The sequence below is a fragment of the Podarcis erhardii genome (assembly GCF_964252035.2).
Source record: "Podarcis erhardii genome assembly, chromosome: 10".
NCBI lineage: Eukaryota > Metazoa > Chordata > Lepidosauria > Squamata > Lacertidae > Podarcis > Podarcis erhardii.
This window is the reverse complement of record NC_138500.1, coordinates 9,223,389-9,246,568: the sequence shown is the minus strand read 5'-3', so window position 1 is coordinate 9,246,568 and position 23,180 is coordinate 9,223,389. Positions and strand designations below refer to the sequence as shown.

At 45.3% G+C, this 23,180-nt stretch overlaps 1 protein-coding gene across 1 annotated transcript; it reads left to right on the top strand.

Moving 5' to 3' along the window:
* The first annotated feature begins 6,892 nt into the window (after positions 1-6,892).
* Positions 6,893-20,671, top strand: CTSO (cathepsin O). The gene is made up of 8 exons (XM_081880167.1): positions 6,893-7,194; positions 9,277-9,385; positions 10,633-10,772; positions 12,979-13,146; positions 14,460-14,581; positions 18,143-18,306; positions 19,213-19,305; positions 20,307-20,671. The coding sequence occupies exons 1-8, from the start codon at positions 7,078-7,080 to the stop codon at positions 20,339-20,341; spliced, it is 948 nt and encodes a 315-aa protein (XP_081736293.1). The 5' UTR covers positions 6,893-7,077; the 3' UTR covers positions 20,342-20,671.
* The last annotated feature ends 2,509 nt before the right edge of the window (positions 20,672-23,180 follow it).

The following is a 23,180-nucleotide window of genomic DNA, read 5'->3' as shown; positions in this document are numbered from 1 at the left end:
GTAAGCAGGTGATACCCAGCTCTACCTCTCTTTTAAATCAGAACCAGTGAAGGCGGTGAAGGTCCTGTGTGAGTGCCTGGAGGCGGTTGGAGGATAGATGGCAGCTAACAGATTGAGGTTGAATCCTGACAAGACTGAAGTACTGTTCTTGGGGGACGGGGGCGGGTGGGTGTGGAGGACTCCCTGGCCCTGAATGGGGTAACTGTGTCCCTGAAGGACCAGGTACGCAGCCTGGGAGTCATTTTGGACTCACAGCTGTCCATGGAGGCGCAGGTTAATTCTGTGTCCAGGGCAGCTGTCTACCAGCTCCATCTGGTACGCATGCTGAGACCCTACCTGCCCGTGGACTGTCTCGCCAGAGTGGTGCATGCTCTAGTTATCTCCTGCTTGGACTACTGCAATGAGCTCTACGTGGGGCTACCTTTGAAGGTGACCCGGAAACTGCAATTAATCCAGAATGTGGCAGCTAGACCGGTGACTGGGAGTGGCCGCCGGGACCACATAACACCCATCCTGAGAGATCTGCATTGGCTCCCAGTACGTTTCCGAGCACAATTCAAAGTGCTGGTGCTGACCTTTAAAGCCCTAAACGGCCTCGGCCCATTATACCTGAAGGAGCATCTCCACCCCCATCATTCTGCCCGGACACTGAGGTCCAGCACTGAGGGCCTTCTGGCAGTTCCCTCATTGTGAGAAGTGAGGTTACAGGGAACCAGGCAGAGGGCCTTCTCGGTAGTGGCCCCCGCCTGTGGAACTGAGGAGATTTCACCCCTCCCATACCCAAGAATCTCCTGATGATCTCCTGAGGTCTCTGCTGACTCTACAGAGAGGAGGAGCAATGTACTGCTCTCTACTTAATCAAGTGAGTCAGTCTCTGTGAGTGATAGAGTCAGTCAGTGTGTCGGAGAGAGAGTGTAAGAGATTGTGTTTGTAGATAAGATTGCTGCTAAGAGCAGCTGCAGGCACTCAGAGTATAGCGTTGATTTATGCTCAGAATATTTAGCTCTGTATATAGTTTTGTATTATAGCTGTAGTTATAGAATAAAGGAGGATATTTTACAGAGCTGCTCTCCGAGTAGTTTATACTCTGCAAGACTCTGCAAAACGCTGCTGCGCAACGACTGTATAATTGAGACAGTGAATCCGGTGCTCTCAGCTCCAAGCTGTGAGTCCACAGCACTGTGACCTGTTCCTGTGGGAAAGGAGGTCTCTGGCAGTGCTACCCAGCTCGCCTAGCCCAGTCGGGGCTGTAGTGCATGAGTCCAGTTGGTACACTGGCTCAAGGGCGATGCTGACAGGAACGCCCTCCCACCAGATGTGAAGGAAATAAGCAGCTATCTTCTCCTTAAAAGACATCTGAAGGCAGCCCTCTTTAGGGAAGTTTTTAATATTTAATGCTGTGTTATTTTTAACACTTGATTGGAAGGCGCCCAGAAGTGGCTGGGGAAACTCAGCCAGATGGGCGGGGTATAAATAAATTATTATTATTATTATTATTATTATTATTATTATTATTATTATTATAAACATGGATGGTTATTATATTATAAACATGGATGGTTCTATTCACCCTTCTCATTTTTATCCACACTGGAAACTGCTTCATACCATCAGACCGTTTGTCCATCTAGCTCAGTAGAGTCTACACTGACTGGCAGCAACTTCCCAGGTTTCCAGGCAGGAGCCTCTCCCAGCCCTACCTGAATAGGTGCCAGCAGGGACTGATGCCAACCCTGGACCTTCTGCTTGCAAAGTAAATGCTCTGCCTCTGAGCATAGGTTGGGCTGAGAAGCAGCGACTGCTATGCCACACTGCCTTGTTCTTCTGCTAAGTTTCTCCTGTGCAAGTGGTGGACAGCGATTGCGTCACCTTTGGAGTTGAGCCTTTGCGGAAGACCCACATTATTCATAGCTTGAGTTGTGCAAAATGTTTACTGTGAGAAACAAGAAGAAATCTTTCCTGCCTCCTCTTGTGTAGTCTGACCTCTTCCATGGAGCCACTTGTGTTTTCTGAATTAACTGGGTTGAGAATGACTACAATATTGTCTTTGTTGTTGTTTAGTCGTTTAGTCGTGTCCGACCCCCTGGACCAGAGCACGCCAAGCACTCCTGTCTTCCACTGCCTCCCGCAGTTTGGTCAAACTCATGCTGGTAGCTTCAAGAACGCTGTCCAACCATCTCATCCTCCATCGTCCCCTTCTCCTTGTGCCCTCCATCTTTCCCAACATCAGAGTCTTTTCCAGACAGTATTGTCTAACATTCCCAAATATTCCTTTAATCTGCAGGAGTCGCACAGCGCAAGTGTTGAGACTGTTTTCTTATATCTGCAAAGTATTTCTACTCTGCTCTTCAGCAGAAAAGACTCCCAAGAGCTTATAGAGAGAAACTTTTAAAAAGAGGCAGCCTTGGTTCTCAGGCTTAAAATCTAAACCAGGAGTCAGCAAACTTTTTCAGCAGGGACCGGTCCACTGTCCCTCAGACCTTGTGGGGAGCTGGACTATATATTTTTTTGGGGGGGTGAACAAATTGCTATGCCCCACAAATAACCCAGAGATGCATTTTAAATAAAAGGACACATTCTACTCATGTAAAAACACACTGACTCCCGGACCATCCCTGGGCCGGATCCGGCCCCGGGCCTTAGTTTGCCTACCCATTATTTAAACGACACATAAGACCCTTCTCTGTAATGCTTCAGTTTGGTTATTTTAGCATTTTATATAATAATAATAATAATAATAATAATAATAATAATAATAATAATAATAATTATTATTATTATTATTATTTATTTATTTATTTATACCCCGCCTTCCCCAGCTAAGGCCGGGCTCAGAGCGGATTACAAGCAATAATAAAAACAAGTTGAATGATTACAACTTAAAAACAAAATTAAAATACAACATTAAAATATTGAAACATTAAAATATTAAAATGTAGCCTCCTCGCAGGAGGAGAAGGAAAGGAAAAAGAAAGACATATAGTGATGTGTCTCAAATTTGGCACTTTTGTTAATCAGTATTTTTAGCCCTTTTTACGTAATATTCAAAGCAACCAATAAATCCATCGCAGCAAACAGTAATTATTCGTGTGATGTCATTGCAAGAACAGACCAATCAAAGCATCCCAGCAGCAAACATTTAACAATCCAAGAATCCTGCTTGAACACCCATCTGAACACAGGAAGAGGATTCTGACAAATCTCTCTGACAAGTTTATTGCGCCACCAAAGTCGTACCTCTTGTATTTTTTCTAATTGCACTGCTAATAAGGAAGGGACACAGGGCAGAGCGTCTGAAGCTGATCTTCAGGCACGACAGCTTTTTAAGTGGGTAGGCGGTTCTTAAGGTAACCAGGTCATAGACTGACAAGACCTTTGAAGATTAACATTTGTATGCTCAGTTGAGCCCAGAAACAAGTAAAGGTAATACAAGCCTAAAATAATTTAATCCAGCAGCTGGGCCCCAGTTAAAATCCTAGTTGTGTTTTGGATCAAAGGTAGTTTTCCGACTGTCTACAAGGGCAGCCCAACCTAGAATTGCAGCAACAATGGTTTGCCTGTGACTTTCCAGATGTTGGGCTCCAACTCCCATCAGGCCCAGCCAGTACATTTGGAAGTTGTAATCCAGCAACATCTGGGCAGCCAAAGGTCACCCACACCTGTAATTACAGTGCAGTAAATATATAGGAGGGGACGCGGGTGGTGCTGTGGGTTAAACCACAGAGCCTAGGACTTGCTGATCAGAGGGTCGGCGGTTCGAATCCCCACAACGGGGTGAGCTCCCGTTTCTCGGTCTCTGCTCCTGCCAACCTAGCAGTTCGAAAGCACATCAAAGTGCAAGTAGATAAATAGGTACCACTCCGGCGGAAAGGTAAATGGCGTTTCCGTGAGCTGCTCTGGTTCGCCAGAAGCGGCTTAGTCATGCTGGCCACATGACCCAGAAGCTGTACGCCGGCTCCCTCAGCCAGTAAAGCGAGATGAGTGCTGCAACCCCAGAGTGACCACAACTGGACCTAAAGGTCAGGGGTCCCTTTACCTTTACCTTTAGCCATCCTGAGTCCGGACTTCCCGCCGGGCTCCCTAGGCTTGCGGATAGCAGGCTGTTCTGGGGGCTGGGGTCGGGGGAAGCTCCGGCATCTCCCGCACCAGCCCCGCGCCTGGGGGGGAAATAATTTTTTCCCCTTTATTTCCCCCACCCCCAAAAAACTAGGTGCGTCCTATGGGGCAGTGCGCCCTATGGGGCGAAAAATACAGTATTTAAAGATGCAACAAAGTGAATTGGACTCCTTGGCAGGTTTTGATTAAACACTCACAAACTTTTTATTGATAATAACCAGTTAGACAAATTAAGGATTAAAACAATGTTGTAATATGCAGAGAATAGTGTTTATAGAGAAACCAGAGATTGGAACTGAGGGAAGTCAGGGGGGGCGGGTTGTTTTATGGGAGGGAGGGGGGAGGGAGATTAATGGGGGGAATTAAGGATGATATGTTTTAAGATAATGTGTTCTGTTTAAATTCCTAATAAAAAAGAAAAAAGAAAGAAAGAAGCACACACACCCCAAAACAAGACCTGTCGCTCCTTGCGTATATTTCTGTTCTCCAGTTCCACCTCCCTCCAGGTTAGCTCCCACATTTTGAAAAAAAATAAATAAAAATGGAATAAATTCCTGGCAATGCCTGCTCTCCACAGTGAACAATAACTTCTCGACTCATGGCTTGTACTGATGGTGAAACGTCCAGATGTTGACCTTAATGAAATGAATGATTAATCTAGTCACAAGAATGTCATGTCCAGCACAGAAAGAGCAAACCATTTTGTTTTCATGTCCCTTGCTGGCACCAACCTCTTTTTAACAGAGTGTCTTTTTAATAAAAGTGGAAGTGCCCTGTGGTGGTTTAGGGTTATGGGAGACCCTTGGAGACGCGGGTTCGAATCTCCACTGGCTCAGTGGGTGACCTTGGGGGCCAGTCACTGCCTCTCTGCCTTACCTTCACGCCAGGGGTGTTGTGTGGATTAAGCAAGGAGAGAGGAGAAGCATATGTTCATTTTTAAAATTTTATTTCATAAAATTTACATACTGCTTGATTGAAAAAAACAACCCCTCAAAACAATACCTCAAAGCACGTTTACAAAAAAGATAAAACCATAAAATCAGGAAAAAAGTTTCAATGCATTAAAACATGGAAACATGTAAAATATTAACAGATTAAAATTCCCGCCAACGTTTCTAAACACCTGGGTAAGCCACCTTGGGATACAAGTGCAGTAAATAAGAAATAGAGCATCTGAAGTTGGTCTCTAAGGTGCTACTGGAAGGAATTTTGTTATTTTATTTTATTTTATTTTATTTTATTTTATTTTATTTTATTTTGACTACGGCAGACCAACACAGCTTTGTTGTTGTTGTTGTTTAGTCGTTTAGTCGTGTCCGACTCTTCATGACCCCATGGACCAAAGCACGCCAAGCACTCCTGTCTTCCACTGCCTCCCGCAGTTTGGTCAAACTCATGCTGGTAGCTTCGAGAACACTGTCCAACCATCTTGTCCTCTGTCATCCCCTTCTCCTTGTGCCCTCCATCTTTTCCAACATCAGGGTCTTTTCCAGGGAGTCTTCTCTTCTCATGAGGTGGCCAAAGTACTGGAGCCTCAGCTTCAGGATCTGTCCTTCCAGTGAGCACTCAGGGCTGATTTCCTTCAGAATGGAGAGGTTTGATCTTCTTGCAGTCCATGGGACTCTCAAGAGTCTCCTCCAGCACCAGAATTCAATTCTTTGGCGATCAGCCTTCTTTATGGTCCAGCTCTCACTTCCATACATCACTACTGGGAAAACCATAGCTTTAACTATACGGACCTTTGTTGGCAAGGTGATGTCTCTGCTTTTTAAGATGCTGTCTAGGTTTGTCATTGCACCAACACAGCTACCTACCTGTAAGTACAGTAATAAGGGTCTGTCATAGAGAGGGTCTAGGTGAAATCAAAAGCTTCCTTCCGGGATCTAAGTGGGATATTTTGAAATCCCACAAGAGTTCTGTAAGGGGAAATTAGAATCTAGAATCGTAGCGCTGGAAGGGTCATCTAGTCCAACCCCCTGCAATCCAAGAATCTCAACTAAAGCATCCTGGCAGATGGCCATCCAACCTCTGCTTAAAGTTGGATGCTTATAGTTGGCCTTGGTGAAGATTCGACATTTTCACCCCTAAAATGTTTTTGATTTGAGTTCCTACTGAAATGGGGCTGCATTTTAATGTTGTACTAAATCTTGCTTTTAAGTTGTATTTTAATCCATTGTTTTTACCAGGTGTTGTGGCGCTGTGGGTTAAACCACAGAGCCTAGGACTTGCCGATCAGAAGGTCGGCGATGGGGTGAGCGCCTGTTGCTCGGTCCCTGCTCCTGCCAACCTAGCAGCTCGAAAGCACGTCAAAGTGCAAGTAGCTAAATAGGTACCGCTCCGGCGGGAAGGTAAACGGTGTTTCCGTGCGCTGCTCTGGTTCGCCAGAAGCGGCTTAGTCCTGCTGGCCACATGACCCAGAAGCTGTATGCCGGCTCCCTCAGCCAGTAAAGTGAGATGAGTGCTGCAACCCCAGAGTCGGCCACAACTGGACCTAAAGGTCAGGGGTCCCTTTACCTTTACCTTTAGCCATCCTGAGTCCGGTCTTGGCTATGCTGGGGAGGGCAGGGTATAAATAAAATTTATTATTATTATTATTTATTAAAAACCTCCAAGGAAGGAGAGCCCAAGGTCCAAAAGGGGGGAAGCCAGAGATTCACCTTGAAGATGAGAGCCACCGTTTTTTTGCAGTGACAAGTTTTGCCAAGTTGCAAGGCTGGAGGCGACGCCTCTTATCCCTCCCTCTCTCCCTCCCTCCCGGAGGGACCACTCAAAAGTGCTTTCTGCAGCGACAAGTGGAACAAAAGAGCCGAGCCGAAGGCAGCTGGAGGGCTCAGAAGCGTAAAAGTCTTCTTTGAGGCTTCTTCTCTGGGGAGGAGGAGGAGCCAGCAAAGCGAAAGGAAAAAACGAGTGGTGCAGAAAACCAAGCGGCGCCAGGGCGCAGCTCTTCCGGAGAGGCTCTCCATGAAGCCGTGGCTTCTCCTCTCCTGCTTGCTGCCCTTCCTGGGAGCCGGAGAGGGTCGGCATCCCGGATCTTTGCATCCCAGGGGCAGCGAGGGGACGGAGGAAGCCGCCTTGCAGGTAGGTGCGAGCGGGGAGAGGAGAGGGAAAGGCCGGCAGGAGTCCCAGTCCTTGCGCGCTGCTGGAGGCGAGATCTCCATCCCAGTCCCAAATGTGGCGGCACAGCCAAGGCACACGCGCGTATCCAACACATATTTAAAGCATATGGCTTCTTCCTCGCGCTCAAAAAATAAATTCCGGGCATCAGATATGGGGGGTTACAGGTGCCAGGATTTGGGGACGGGGGGGCGTCATGCGCTTTAAGGGTATGGGGTGCATCTGCCGCACAATTTACTCCCGAGCGGACCCCTCTGGAATTAATGGACCCAATTGAATCCCAGACATGGATTTCAATGGGTCTACTCTCGAGTAAAGCTTTGTTGGCGACCACCCCCTTCCCGATCCCCAAGTCTGCTCCTTAAATAATGTTCTTAATGCTGTACCCTACCCTGAGATCTTTGGATAAAGGGAGGTGTCGATATTGAATTATTATATAATAAAATATATAACATGTATTGTATAATAAATAATAATAATAATAATAAACAACGCCCAGCGCTGCTTCCCATTGATTCCAATAGCTTAGCTTCGTATTCAGCTGAGAGTTCATACAAAAGTTACGGGTCTTGTTTTCTGTGGCACCCTCTGTATGCTGTTACGAACCGAATCAAACGTGGAGCTTGCCGTTTAAAAGGTTGGAGGAAATAAAATAACAAAAAGAGGGGTGGGAAAACAAAGGATGCAGAGGGAGAAAAATGGTCGTGTATAGCTGGCTTGGAGTTTAAGGGGTTAAGGAGAAAGACATACAGGAAAAGTGGGTTTTGATGTGCAGTTGAAAGAAGAAGAAGAAGCCCAATTTCAAAGATGTTTCCCCCTGTAAAATTGACAAGCAGTGAACAGCAGCTGCTTAGGAGACTATTTTCAACAAATATTTTTCAGTGACTAAATGGAAGTGGATAGTTTTTGTACTCCTCATCTTCACCACAAGATGTCAGACTTGAAAGCCTAAATCCTGAAAGTGGGGCTGCTGTTGGTGAAAGTTTATTACAGTGGTACCTCGGGTTACATATGGTTCAGGTTACATACGCTTCAGGTTACAGACTCCGCTAACCCAGAAATAGTGCTTCAGGTTAGAACTGTGCTTCAGGATGAGAACAGAAATCGTGCTCTGGCAGCGTGGCAGCAGCAGGAGGCCCCATTAGCTAAAGTGGTGCTTCAGGTTAAGAACAGTTTCAGGTTAAGAACGGACCTCCGGAACAAATTAAGTTCTTAACCTGAGCTACCACTGTAGTTGTACAGTGGTACCTTGGGTTAGATACACTTCAGGTTACAGACTCCAATAACGCTCTTGAAGCGCACTTAAAATGTTATACAGTGGTACCTCGGGTTAAGTACTTAATTCGTTCCGGAGGTCCCTGAATTACCACTTTAGCTAATGGGGCCTCCTGCTGCCGCTGCATCGCCGCTGCATGATTTCTGTTCTCATCCTGAAGCAAAGTTCTTAACCCGAAGCACTATTTCTAGGTTAGTGGAGTCTGTAACCTGAAGTGTATCTAACCTGAGGTACCACCGTATGTGAATCGAATAAAGCTTAATGGTAGGATAACTGAGAAACCAAAAGAAATAAGGGAGGCTTTTGTAAAATATTTTACTGATTTTTACAGAAAAAGAACTGAAGATTCAAACAGGATAGAAAACTATATTAAAAATATAGTGAATTACCAAAGCTAACAGAGGATCAAATGAGGATATTAAATATAGAAATTTCAGTTCAAGAAGTAATTGAGGCAATAAATCAAACAAAAGTAGGGAAATCCCCAGGGCCGGATGGAATAACAGCAAAATATTATAAAAAACAAAATAACAATAAGAAAAAGAGGGGTGGGAAAAACCCAAGTGACCTCCCTGGGGCGCAAGCCTGGGCAGTGTGTCTGGAGCTCTCAGCCTCTCTGATGTGGTCCAAAGGAAAGCAGAGCAAGACATTTGGCACTAGTTTGGTTGCCGGAGCTGCCAGAAGGAGGTGTACACAAGACGCCATCCAACAAACATACAGACAGACTTTATGACATTTCAAGAGCGTAATTATGCTTTCGTTTTTTCCAGGAAAGCATTAAGAGAATCAAGCATTTGAATTCCTTATCATCTAGCAACAACACTACTGCTGTCTATGGAATAAATAAATTCTCCCACTTGTTTCCTGAAGAATTTAGAGGTACAGAGTATTGCATTACAAAATATTTAATTCTTTTGCAAACAATACCATCTTGCCTTATCTTCAGTGCAAGCTGTTTTGACATCCTTTTGATATGATTTGGTGTACAGCAGGACTAAAGTGCTCGTTTTTGTCTTGAGAAGATCTACGGTCTCCCTAAATTTCAGACTCTCTGAGCTTCAACCTGTCAGAATGTTTCATTATGCCTGTTGCTATTACAATTATTACTTTTGAGACTATTAATCATCCCTTTCTCAGTTTATTTCATTTAACCATCCCTTTAGCTAACAGGATCTTTTCCCTTCATAGTTTGATATCTTGGAGTCTAGGGTAGACCTGAGATTGAGCAGTCCAGACTTTTGCAGAAAATAATAATAATAATAATAATAATAATAATAATAATAATAATAATAATATATTTATACCCCGCCCATCTGGCTGAGTTTCCCCAGCCATTCTGGGCAGCTCCCAATTGAGTGTTAAAAACAATACAGCTTTAAATATTAAAAGCGTCCCTAAACAGGGCTGCCTTCAGCATGAGACTCTTAGTCTCAGGTTAGTGGGTTCAAGTCCCATGTTGGGCAAAATATTCCTGCACTGCAGGAAGGTAGACTAATGATCCACCTGGTCCCTTCCAACTCTACAGTTTTATGGTTCTATGATTATCCCAGGCCTTTGGTGTTTTAAACTGGGGGAGGGATTGTTCTGTTCATTATTATGTGCTTTATTTTTGCATTTATGTACTGTAAAGCGCTGTAAATCATAAGATCCTTGGATGAAGGGCAGTACAGTGGTGCCTCGCAAGACGAAAAGAATCCATTCCGCGATTCTCTTCGTCTAGCGGTTTTTTCGTCTTGCGAAGCAAGCCCATTGACGGATTAGCGCTATTAGCGGTTTAGCGGCTTTTAGCGGCTTATCAGCCTAGCGGATCAGCTGATAAGCGGCTTAGCGGCTTAGAAAAAGGGGGGGGAAGAAAAAAAAAGTCGGAAAAACTCGCAAGACATTTTGTCTTGCGAAGCAAGACCATAGAGAAATTTGTTTTGCGAAGCGCCTCCAAAACGGAAAACCCTTTCGTCTAGCGGGTTTTTCGTCTTGCGAGGCGTTCGTCTTGCGGGGCACCACTGTATCTACATTTTATAAATCATAATGACTGGAAAAAATACAAGTGTTTGGCTTTTAGAAACAATGTCTCTGAAGTGGCTGTAATCAAAACTAGAAAATAACAGAACTTTTGTTTTGTTTTAAAGCTACTTACTTACAAAGTAGACTTTTTAAAGTTCCCAAGTATATGCTGGGAACGAGCCTAGAAGGCACAGAAACACCCTTACCAGCGAAGTTTGATTGGAGGGACAAGAATGTCGTTACCAGCGTGAGGAATCAAGAAGCGGTAAGTTCCACAGTTGATTTCCTGCCTAATTTTGGACTGGCTTCCCTCAAAACTCCAGCAACCTTAAGGTAATAAAATGAGGCAAGATGATAAGAAGATAAGAAAGGGAAATTAACACAGAAATAATAAGTAATGTTTTAAAATACCATATTTTTCAGCCCATAGGGCGCACCTAGTTTTTTGGGGGGGGAAATAAAGGGGGGGGGGAATTATTTTTCCCCCAGGCGTGGGGCTGGGGCAGGGGAAGCCCGAGCTTCCCCCGACCCCAGCCCCCAGAACAGGCAGCTCTCCGCAAGCCGTGGGAGAGCTGCACGAAGCCCGAAGCCTGGGGGGCGCTGAGCTCAGCGTGCCCCCAGGCTTTGGGGTGCAGGCAGCTCTCCAAAAGCTGTGGGAGAGCTGCGCAACTTCACACAGCTCTCCCACGGCTTGCGGATAGCTTCCTGAAGCCTGGAGAGCGAGAGGGGTCGGTGCGCACTGACCCCTCTCGCTCTCCAGGCTTCAGTGAAAGCCTGCATTCACCCCATAGGACGCACACACATCTCCCCTTCATTTTTGGAGGGGAAAAAGTATGTCCTATAGGGCGAAAAATACGGTAGATAGGGGGATGTGTGTCGAGAACCTGCTCGCCATCCGTAAATAATCAGTCTCACGCCGAGATGGGTTGAAGAAATCTGGCTGCTCTAGAGCTGCTGCAGCACAGCCTTTATTGTGTGTAAAGTCAGAAAGATACAAAATACAAGGGATGCCACTTGTTCTCAGCCAGCAGATAAGGGCCATCGCACTAGACCACGTAGACCATCAGGCTATGTTACATGGACCAATCATTAGGACAGCATGAGCTGTCCACGCGTTGATCATGCTCCAAGGATGCTTTTAGCTATGAAATCACCCTGCAATAATAAGAACTTTGCTCATGCTCTTATGTACAAGCAATCATTTTCCCACAGATGTGCAACCTTTTTTGTTCTTTAAGGGTATACAGTATCGTTCGGTAAATGTACGAGTAGGAATTGATAAATCAACAGCTGTTGAATAATGGGAGTTGAACATCAGGAATGGATTGTGAACCAGAGATAAGTGTGTACTATTAAGCAGCAAAGGGGGGGGGACAGGGACACATTTAGGACGAAGAGTGGGAGGTCATCTTGTCTGCATTAAATTTTATTTAAGTTGGCATTGATTTGTTTAAAATTTGGAAAAAACAATAAATTGGCAAAGAGAAAGAAAGAAAAGATAATACAATGAGGGTTCCAGTGCCCTTTTGAGATGAGAATACATCTGCATTGTTGACACGGCAGTGGTGCATGTTTATAGCACCATTTCTCTGGTTGATATGAACTGGCTTTTTCATTACAGGAAGTAGAAAAACAGAGGTGAAGCCTCTGGACTTGCCGTATTTTTTAAAAAATCCAACCATGTCTGTCTACAGCTGCTGAAAATAGATGGGAAACGCAAATCTGGAAAGGACTGCAAGACAGATTACTGTATAACTGAGAAATGTGTCCTTATTAACTCAATGGGTGTTGCTCAGCTGGCAGTAAGGCTTTTCGGTCGTCCTCATACAGTCACAAAGCCACCCTAAATCTGCTCTGGAAAGTTTTTTGCGGGGAGGGGGCCCTCTAGAACAGATATATGGAAGCATAGGAGGTCAGGAAATGCGTGAAAATTGCTTCCTTCCCTGTTCCACTGATGGAAGCCTTACTGCCAGTTGAGCAACACCGCAGGATAAAACACTATCTGTATGGAACTATGTGAAAAACAGGCTATTTTGAAATAAATTTGTGGGGGAAAAGTATGAAGGGCAACTAATGACGATTCTTTTTCTAAATAATTTTTAAATTAATTTACATTTATAACAATCCAACAAAAGCCACATTAATACAATACCAAATTATAATACGATTAAAAAGTCAATTATCCAATACCAAATTAAACAATTTTGAATGACTTCCCGTGTTCTGGATTTCGGGGAATGATGTTCTTATTTCGTCCTGCTCCAATACTCTTAGTTAGTCCTAATACGACAGTTCCGATCTTGATCCTTTATTTTAACAGCCACTGATCCGATGACTTTTGTTTGTATTTGACTGTTCCATATCCATTAATTTTGCTAGGGGAGTTTTTATCCTATAAATTTCTGTGTGAAATGTTTGTTTTACATTCATCTTTACGCTTCCTGTTTTAATCCATCACCCATCTTTTCCAGTGTGGCGGCTGTTGGGCTTTCAGCGTTGTCAGCGCAGTAGAGTCCGCGTACGCAATTAAAGGGAACGTTTTGGAGAACCTCAGCGTGCAGCAGGTTATCGACTGTTCATACGAGAATAAAGGCTGCGGCGGCGGCTCTACAGTTACTGCGCTGAGTTGGCTGAATCAGGTATTCATTTCTTACAAACCCACAGGCTCCGTTAACATGAGACAGTGTTGGGTAAAGAGAAGGCAAATCTCAGACTTGAAAAACACGCCCCTCTTGTAGTAGATCAAAGGTTGCGTAGTCCCAAATACAGTGGTAACTTTGGTTGCGAACGGGATCCGTTCCGGATGCCCATTCGCAACATGAAAGGCCCGCAACCTGAAGCGCCGTATCTGTGCAGGTGCGTGGCGCAATTTGGCACTTGTGCGCATGTGCGAAGCGTGATTTAGCGCTTCTGCGCATGCGGTGAAACCCGGAAGTAACCCTTTCTGGTACTTCCAGGTCGCCACGGGACGCAACCTGAAAAAACGTAACATGAAGCAAACGTAACATGAGATATGACTGTATTGTCTCCAACTTTTGCCAGTTAGATATCTCCAGGGCTGTCATAAGTCAGGCAAGATGGGCAATACAGTGGTACCTCGGGTTACAGACACTTCAGGTTACAGTCTCTGCTAACCTCTGCTTAGTACCTTGGGTTAAGAACTTTACCTCAGAATGAGAACAGAAATTGTGTGGCGGCAGCAGGAGGCCCCATTAGCTAAAGTGGTACCTCAGGTTAAGAATACTTTCAGGTTAAGAACGGACCTCTGAAACGAATTAAGTTCTGAACCAGAGGTACCACTGTAGATGGTCCTGCTCCAGCATCTGCTCATCATGTGACCTCCGTTGAGGCAATATTTCTCCCACCCTGACATAAGTTGAGATCTAGAGTAGGGCTAGCGGGCTCTCATCTTCCTGCTCTTGGCAGTGCCATTTTTGCCAATTTTCTATAATAATGGCTCAAAAATTTTCTATAATAATGGCTCAAAAATGCCAAAAAAGCTCAACAACTTTTCTTTCCAAATTTTCACTGGCAACCCTGGGTTATTTGTAAGAAATCAATCTTTTATTGCGACAGTTACTTTGGAACTCCCTGCCTATAGACAACAGAGCCTCCACTGCACCCGCTAAAAACATATTTGTTTCGAAAAACCTACCTGGACCCGTAGAATGTCGACATGTGTTTTAATTCACTTTTAGTTCCTCATTGGTTTTAATTATTTTTGAACGTTTAAAATAATTGCTTTCAACTATTCCTACTGATAATTTTATTGTTTTATTCTTATAAGCTGCTGGCTTTTTTTTTTTTTTTAATCAAGCGATATGTACATTTTAGGAAGAAAATAAAATAATTTAAGGGGTACAGACTCTGGCGTGACCAAAGCAACTTTCAATAGCACAAAAATGTGTTGTTATTTAATCACAAGCAACTCGTTTGATTCGTCTTCTTGCAGACACGCGTGAAACTGGTGAGAGATGCGGAGTATTCTTTTAAAGCTGAAACAGGAATGTGCCATTACTTCAGCCGTTCTGATTTTGGAGTCTCAATCACAGGCTATACCTCTTATGATCTAAGGTAACAACCAGTGAGTATTTTCACAGGGTCCTTTCCCCCCCCCCCAACTAGCCCAGTAGATTCACATTCCATGTGACTACTACGGTTATAAACCTCTTCAGTACTGCACATGTGGGAAATCTATGGCCTTCTGGGTGTTGCAGAAAGTACAGCTCCCATAGAGGCAAAGGTAAAGGGCCCCCTGACCATTAGGACCAGTCGTGGCCAACTCTGGGGTTGCGGCGCTCATCTCGGTTTATTGGCTGAGAGAGCCAGTGTACAGCTTCCAGGTCATGTGGCTAGCATGACTAAGCTGCTTCTGGCGAACCAGAGCAGCACATGGAAACGCCGTTTACCTTCCCGCCGGAGCGGGACCTATTTATCTACTTGCACTTTGATGTGCTTTCGAACTGCTAGGTTGGCAGGAGCAGCGACCGAGCAACGGGAGCTCACCCCGTCTTGGGGATTCGAACCGCCGACCTTCCCTACAGCTCCCATAGTCACTGACAAATAGCCATGCTAGCTGCAGAGGTAGCATGAGTTGTGAGTCCAACAACATCCAGAGGATTCCAGCTTCTCGTATTTCTACGTATTGAGCTTGCATGCTAGAGATGCAAACATGTTTGCTTTAAGAAAACATGGAAACTATCATAACAGACGTTCTTAACAAAACATGCCTCTCGTCTGTGTGTGTGGTTTGGGAGCTGCACGGTCAGAGAAAAAACAATGCTGTCCAAGGTTGTAAAGACTGCAGGGAGAATAAATGGGTGCACTCTTCCCACCTTGGATCAAATCTATGCTTCCAGGTGCCATAAGAAAGCTGCAGAGATAGTGCAGGATAGTGCTCACCCCAGAAATGATCTCATTCAGCTTCTGCCTTCTGGAAGAAGGTACAGGGTTATAAAGACTAGGACTAGCCGCCTGAGAAACAGTTTCTATCCAAATGCGATTTTGGTTTTAAACGCAGTGTAAGGTAGTCTCCATGGGAGTATATTGTATTTAATTATGGGGTATCCGAGTTTTTAGGGGGCTAACCAGGCTGGGATAGCAGGCTTGTGGGTTTTTGAATGTCTGATGTAGATTTTTCGTTGTTCTGTATGGGACAATGACAATAAAGATTAGCGTATCGTATCGTCTTTTATAGTATTCAGCAGCAGGTTGTTGAACCTTGCTAAATCCTGCCTCCCTTTCGAGTTTCAAAGATCATACATGAATGTTGACATTCCAGGTAGAGAGAGACTTTGACCCCTGGTGCAGCAAATGCGTCCACAGTTCTCATTTCCCTTCCGAATGCAGAGCAGTCATTGACTGCAGAGCAGGATGACTTGTCAATGCAAGAGGAGGCACAGAAAGTGTTTTTAACTTCCATGACCGGGCTTGTACTGTTTGTGTTTCTTTTGCAATGCGTGCCCTGCTTTTCTCACTTCACCTGAACAAACAGTGCCATGGAGTACAACTTGTGTTAAAAGCAGATACAGTGGTGCCCCGCAAGACGAATGCCTCGCAAGACAAAAAACTCACTAGACGAAAGAGTTTTCCATTTTTGAGGTGCTTCGCAAGACGAATTTCCCTATGGGCTTGCGAGTTTTTTCCTTTTTCCTTTTTCTAAGCCGCTAATAGCGCTAATCTGCTAAGCCGCTAATAGCCGTGCTTCACAAGACGAAAAAACCGCAAGACGAAGAGACTCGCGGAACGAATTAATTTCGTCTTGCGAGGCACCACTGTAGTTCTTACTTGAGGTTATTTAACTGGGTTCTACGGGGGGGGGGGGGGAGGTTTGTGAATCATCTTCAGAATAAATGGTGGTGGGAGAATGGTTTACAAATAGCTATAGAAATCAAGAGTGGTATCCAGCTGGTTTATCTCCATTGGGGGAAGGCATCCATGGGCAGGGTGGATAATCTTTGCAGATTGGAGGGTGGGCAGAGGCTACAGGAAGAGGTGTATCTACTGGCAAGATGTCTTCCCACAGCAAACTGAGCATCACAAGTACTATTCTAGCAATAACACTGGTGAAGAAGTGGTCCAATCTGAAAAATACAAATATTTAGGTTACAAAACTGTAAAAATAAAGAAAAAGTAAGTTTGCAAAACAATAATTACCATGTGGTTAGGGTAGATCAATGTGTCACGTGTCTGCTTATCCCCAGTGTAAATATGACATATCAGCAAAAGTCGGAAATTGAAAGATAAGTATAGCATGTACATGAAAATTGATTTCAGATTTGAAATCAGCAAGAACATATAAGAACAGTTGAAAATTCTCAAACAAAAGAAAATGGGAAAAAATTGTTCCCCAGTATACTGTGTATCCCAAGGTAATACAATTTTTTGCATACCTCCAACCGTACATAGATATGCATGTCATTTTCAATGCTATACATGTCATGTTCAATGCTATATAAGTCACTTACATTTATACTCATATTGTACTACTTTGGCTATGTGTTTAATAAAATATTGAATTCTTGCACTGTGAAAAACAAAGATTATGGTAAAGTGAAAAACATGAATTGCAAAAAACCTACAGCTTACAGAAAAAAAGCAACTTCAGATATGAAATCAGCACGTCAAAATTAGGTTAGAACAACTGCAGGTGTTAATGCAAGGAAAATTTTGTTCCCCAGTGTGAGGAAAAAATAAGGTCATGGCGCAAAATGCGATTCTTGATCCTTGTCAGATGAATAGACTTCTCTAAAGGCTGGCTTACCGTGAGGGCAGTTCCCAAGTAGCATGATACACAAAACCATGAAAGAGTTCTTAATTAAAAACACCCTTGTTGAAATTGCCAGTTTCAGTAGCCGTAAAATAACATAAATAGGGTTGCCCTATTTCAAAATGTGAAAATCTGGACACAAAAGTTGCCTGGACACTGCTGAGAAGGGTTGCCATACGCTCAGGTTTCCCTGGATAATTTTAACAGTTCCGCTCAGACACTGTTTGACGGACAAGTTCTGAATGTGTCCAGTGTAATGGTTGTGAGGGGGTTACTTGTGCATAAGTTGCCTTCAGTTTAGTTAGATTGCTTGCCCAACCATGCTTAGGCTCACAGCTCGCCCTCCATGACCGGTCAGTCACTTGCAGAATCCGTCAGTGGGCGTTTCTTGAACCTCTTCCAGCATAAAAGCTGTTTGACGCCAAGTCTCCTCCTACTTTCCCTGCGCGGAACTCGTCTGCGCAAGTAAGGGGAAGGCAGGGGCGTGTCAGCGCTCTCTCCACTAGTTTCTGGTGAAGGGTCTTGGAGCCCTGTCTGCAATTCCTCCATCTTCCTCTCTTCTCTACTGGTGTTAGGCTGAATTCCTTCCCCCCCTGCTGGTCCCCTCTCCGGCATCACTCTGGAGCCCTGCCTCCACCTCTCGCCCTGATGTCAGTTCCCTGACATCCAGGAAACCAATACTACTCTGAATAACTTCTGCTTAGTACAGCAAGTTTATTTCCTGTACTATAGACTGACTTCTGCAACCTAAGGGACTAGATACCTGCCAAACAAAAGGTGCTCAGCAGTTGGTTGGTTTCGAACTATTTTGATGCTAGACTGAATTCTGACCCTGAGGGACTGGGACTATTCTTCTTACCTTGCAGTGGCCATGAAGACGAAATGATGAGGATGCTAGTTAAATATGGGCCTTTGCCAGTAATTGTAGATGCAATCAGCTGGCAAGATTATCTTGGGGGGATCATCCAGTATCATTGCTCCAGTGGAGAAGCAAATCACGCTGTTATAGTTACTGGTTATGATACGACAGGTAAGTTTTCAACCGCCGATTAAATGATTATTAATGTAGCAGTTCAGAGAATATTAGTGCCATCCCAACCATGTCTGCGTACACATGGCGGTTTATTCCGTTCACCTGACATTTCCCCAATTGTTAATTCCAGCATTTTATCTCAAGAAAGCCACAATCTAGTGGAATAGAGTAGAACTTTATAGTGCTCATTTCTGTGTTAATTGGTTTTTTTTGGGGGGGTGTCCATTTGTAACTGTTACCTCAGAAAATTGCAGGAGTCAAGTGACAAAGTTTGGGCTGGTATTGTGGCATGCATTTCCTTTTTCTTTTTAAATAGTTTTATTAAAGATTTCATTGTGCAACAAACCGTTACAAAAGTTGGGTGTCTCCCCCTCTCTCTGCCAAGTGGTGGCAAAACCCTGGGTCCCAGACAATCACCCAGGATCTGTGTTCCTTTTGAGAACTGAGACACAGCAGAGACTGCTGTAGCTTTAAAAAATATTCTTTTTCACCTATTCACACCTTCAGTGTGCGTGGAGGCAGTTCAGATCTTACAACATGGTCATTTAAAAAGGGGGTTGCCCCACAGCATTGCAGCCAGCCTTCAGCCAGCCTGCCCAAGATGGATCCCAGCCTCTCCCCACCCCCGTCTGGTTCACAGATGCTCTGAAGTCCTTCATGGAATCACCTAGGGGTCCATTAACCCCCAGGTTAAGAACCCCTGGTGAATTGCATCAATACAATTTAACACATACTTCTGCATATTGAAGTACTATGTGCTAGCTAAGCCAGATTTTTCATAAAGAATCTGGATTCTGACTTGTGGCTCTGCTTTTAAGTCTCTCCGTGTCTGCCCAACGAAAGGCATTAAAGTTTGCCAAAGATGTCCTAAACGAAACAAAACTGACTGAAATTATTTTACAGGTAGCATTCCTTATTGGATTGTTCGAAATTCCTGGGGCACTGCGTGGGGAATAGATGGCTACGTTCGCATTAAGATAGGGTCCAATATCTGTGGTAAGTTGAGGAAAAGGCACTGCAGTTGATCCTTCGCATTTAGGCCTCCGTATGCATTCTTCCATGGCCCTATTTTGAGAGGCTATTTGAAACTTCAGGTAGACGCATTTTATGTTCCTCTCAATGTTACCGTCCCAGGATGAAGCTAAGCGCAACATCAAAGCAAGCCCATTAGCATATTATCAAAGCAAGAGAATATAAATGTATATGAGTTCATTTGTGCAACAACTACCAATTAGATTACCAAAATGGCATCTGTAGCCTTCTGGAACCTTTCAACAAAATACCCCATAAAAGCAAATGGTTCATGAGCAACTTAGTTAGGTAAAGGTAAAGGGACCCCTGACCATTAGGTCCAGACACGGACGACTCGGGTTGTGGCGCTCATCTCGCTTTACTGGCCGAGGGAGCCAGCATACAGCTTCCGGGTCATGTGGCCAGCATGACTAAGCTGATTCTGGTGAACCAGAGCAGTGCACGGAAATGCCGTTTACCTTCCTGCCAGAGCGGTACCTATTTATCTACTTGCACTTTGATGTGCTTTCGAATTGCTAGGTTGGCAGGAACAGGGACCGAGCAACGGGAGCTCACCCCGTCGCAGGGATTCGAACCGCCGACCTGCCGATCAACAAGTCCTAGGCTCTGTGGCTTAACCCACAGCACCACCCGTGTCCCTTGAGCAACTTAGTTACTTCCGAGTAAAAAAGCTGGGGGAAAGTAAGCTCAAGTATAGAGACAGTTAAAGCACTACTTATTCCTCCGAGGCTGGCCGTCAGTCACTTCTAATGCAATGATCAAAGCTACTCAGAACATCAGCGTCTCTGCTGGGACCCTGTCACACTCATTCCTGGAAGTATTTGTGATCTAAAATGAAAGGGTGTTCAGTAATACTGGTACAGCATGGGAGCCAACGAGTAAGTGATGGTGTTGCAATAATATTTTCCTTCGTAAAGGATTTATCCAATGATCCAGTGGTTAACGTTGATCTCGTTGCCTCCTAGGCATCGCTGATGAAGTTTCTGCCGTGTTTGTGTGAAGCAGTTGCTCTGAATGCAGAATCGGTGACAGACATTTCAAACACTATTTTTCCACAATGTGAAGGAGTGTTATTCTTGGGAAGGGACTTGTGGGCATTCTGACCGCAACAAAGAGAAGAATCCCGTTCCAGCAAGTGCCATAAAACATTTATTTTTGGGAACTTGATATCTGTTTTGCAGCATATTCTAGACCATCAATTGTTCAAACAGAAGGAATTTTATATTACCAGCTCTAGTCTCAGTTTTGGGAATCTTGACTCCACCTGCGCTTAGCACAGTACAGTGGTACCTCGGGTTAAGAACTTAATTCGGATCCTGAAGCACCACTTTAGTTAATGGGGCCTCCCACTGCCACCGCTGCGTGATTTCTGTTCTTATCCTGAAGCAAAGTTCTTAACCCGAGGTACCATTTCTGGGTTGCGTGGCAAGTTCCCGCCCCCCACCAGGATAAATAAAGACACAAGACACAATAATTTAAAGTTAAAAGGGCGAATTAGGCCACAACTTTATTGAATTCAGGAATGAGAGGCATTGGCTTAGGCATTGGTCCTATCGACTATCCGGCTCCAGCCCATTTGCTGGAGACACGGGAAGGGTTAACACCATAGAGGGGGAATCTCCTGCTGAGGCACGTCAACTAGGACCTCCCCCGGGTCACCGTTCGGGGGCGTGCCTTTGGCCCACACCTCCATAGGCTTTGGACAGGGCCACGCCCCCCGGAGTCCTTTATCAGACCACCCTTCGCTCACTGGGGGGAGGTGATGGCGTTCCTCCCCCCCCACATCCTCTTAACCCCTTCTTACCAATGCTTAACCGCCACACGAGCAATCGCTCGCCGCCAGTACTCTCATGCCTGAACCCAATCCCCTATCCCTTTTGCTATGTCAGTCAGCCAAACATCATTTCCCGCATCTGACAGATGCACGCCATCAAACCGGTAGAGGGCCTCACAGTTGAAACGTATGCCCGGGTGTTCAATGACCTTCCCACCCAGGGCTGCCACTCTACGCACCTAGCCCTATTCATGGCTATTGGGCACCTGCAATCTCTCCAGACCTGCCTTTCCATCAATGAGGCCCAAATAATTGTGATGTTCGGGTAAGAGGCCTTAAGCTCCTCAAAGTCCCTAAAGATGTGCCACTGCAAATCAACCGCCTTCCGGTAAGCAAGGTCATTCTCTCCTAATTGTATCAGTAATGCATCTGGGGGGCCCTCCACTGCCGCTCTGGCCTTAATTGCGGGCAACATCTCGGCCCAGCGCATTCCCCTCCGAGAGATCCAGGATATAATGATGTCAGACGGTAAGCCAAGGCGCGGCCCGAGACCGGAATTGATGGCGCGGCCCCTGGCCCAATGCACAATGCTGTGCCCGATTATCCAGATGCGCACCCTCATATCTCCTGTAAAAAAATTGAAAGAACGCCATGGTGAGGTAACCCCAGGTGAGCCGTCATAATTTTTTCCTAACATAGCGTTTGTAAGCATCCGACTTCCAGCGGCCTTAGTCCTCTCGGCAGTGGGGCCCAGGTGCATTGCTGTGATGGCCGCTCCTATCCTAAAAGAGTGCGCTGCGAAATCCGCGGGGGGAAGGCCGCATGCTGCCAGTGTTAAGCGCATGACACGAGTGAACTGGTGACGCGTCAGGGGTAAGCCATCTGCATGGATCAGTAGTGGCCCTGCCGAATTAGCCCTCAGAAATAAGAAGCGCCTGGTGTCCTTAACTGGACATGGGCCTGGTTTCCTGGTTGCCAGGAGCCGAAACAGAGCCCCCCTCCCGTACTGATCTGTTTTGGAGCTACGTATCCGCAAAACTAGATCCTCCCGTGAAAGCGTAACATCACTTAATAGCAAACCCCGGGAGGAACCGTGCTGACCCTCTTCATATACCACCTCACCAACCTGCATTGCGCTGAAAAAGGCGATGGAGTATGCCGCTGAGAATAAGCGCGCCTGATACTTCGACCAGCAGACCGTTCTCAACTTTTTATGAATTTGGAAAAGGATGTCAAATGATACTGGCCTTCAAGGTCCTCCAAGGTCTTTCGTACAACAAAATCGGCACATGGATCAGAGGAAAATACTGCCTTGCAAAAGAATGATATTGCCGCAGCCTGTAGGTTGAGGGTTTTAGGGGCGCGGCCCAAGCGTCTCAAGTATACTAAGTAGGATAAAACCTCTGACTTTACGGGAGGGGCGTTGCTTCTGGCAGCGTAGGTTTTACTGCGGAATTTTAAGAATTCCGAACAAGCCTTCTTATAAGATCTTAAAGTGGAAGGCGCCAATGAGGCTAATACTCCCTGAATCACTTCTGGTTCCCAAGACTGGTTCCCAAGACTCCACAGATGCTCCGGGAACGGCTGAGGAAGCGGCTGTGCGTCTGGTGCTAACGAGCGGAAGCGGTCCATCTGAAAACGAGATAGGGCATCCACAATGTCATTGTTAACACCAGGCACAAATTTGGCGGAGAAGTGAATATTGAGCTCTAAACACTGGAGAACGAAGGAACGCAGAAGGGCACCTACCCTTGCGGACCATGCGGCCTTCCTAGAAAGGACTGCTACCACTCCCTGGTTGTCAGTGTGAAAACATACCCTATGATTACTAAAGGCTTCAGACCACAAGTGCACTGCCACTACGATTGGAAAGAATTCTAGGAAGGTTAAATCTCTGGTTATGGGGCCCCCTTACCAGGCTGCAGGCCAGCGCTGGGCACACCATTGCCCCCTAAAGTAAACGCCAAACCCGAGAGAGCCTGCAGCATCTGAATGCACCTGAAAGTCCACTTGCAGCGACAAGTTATCCTGCCACAAGGAAATACCGTTTTAGTTCTCCAAGAAC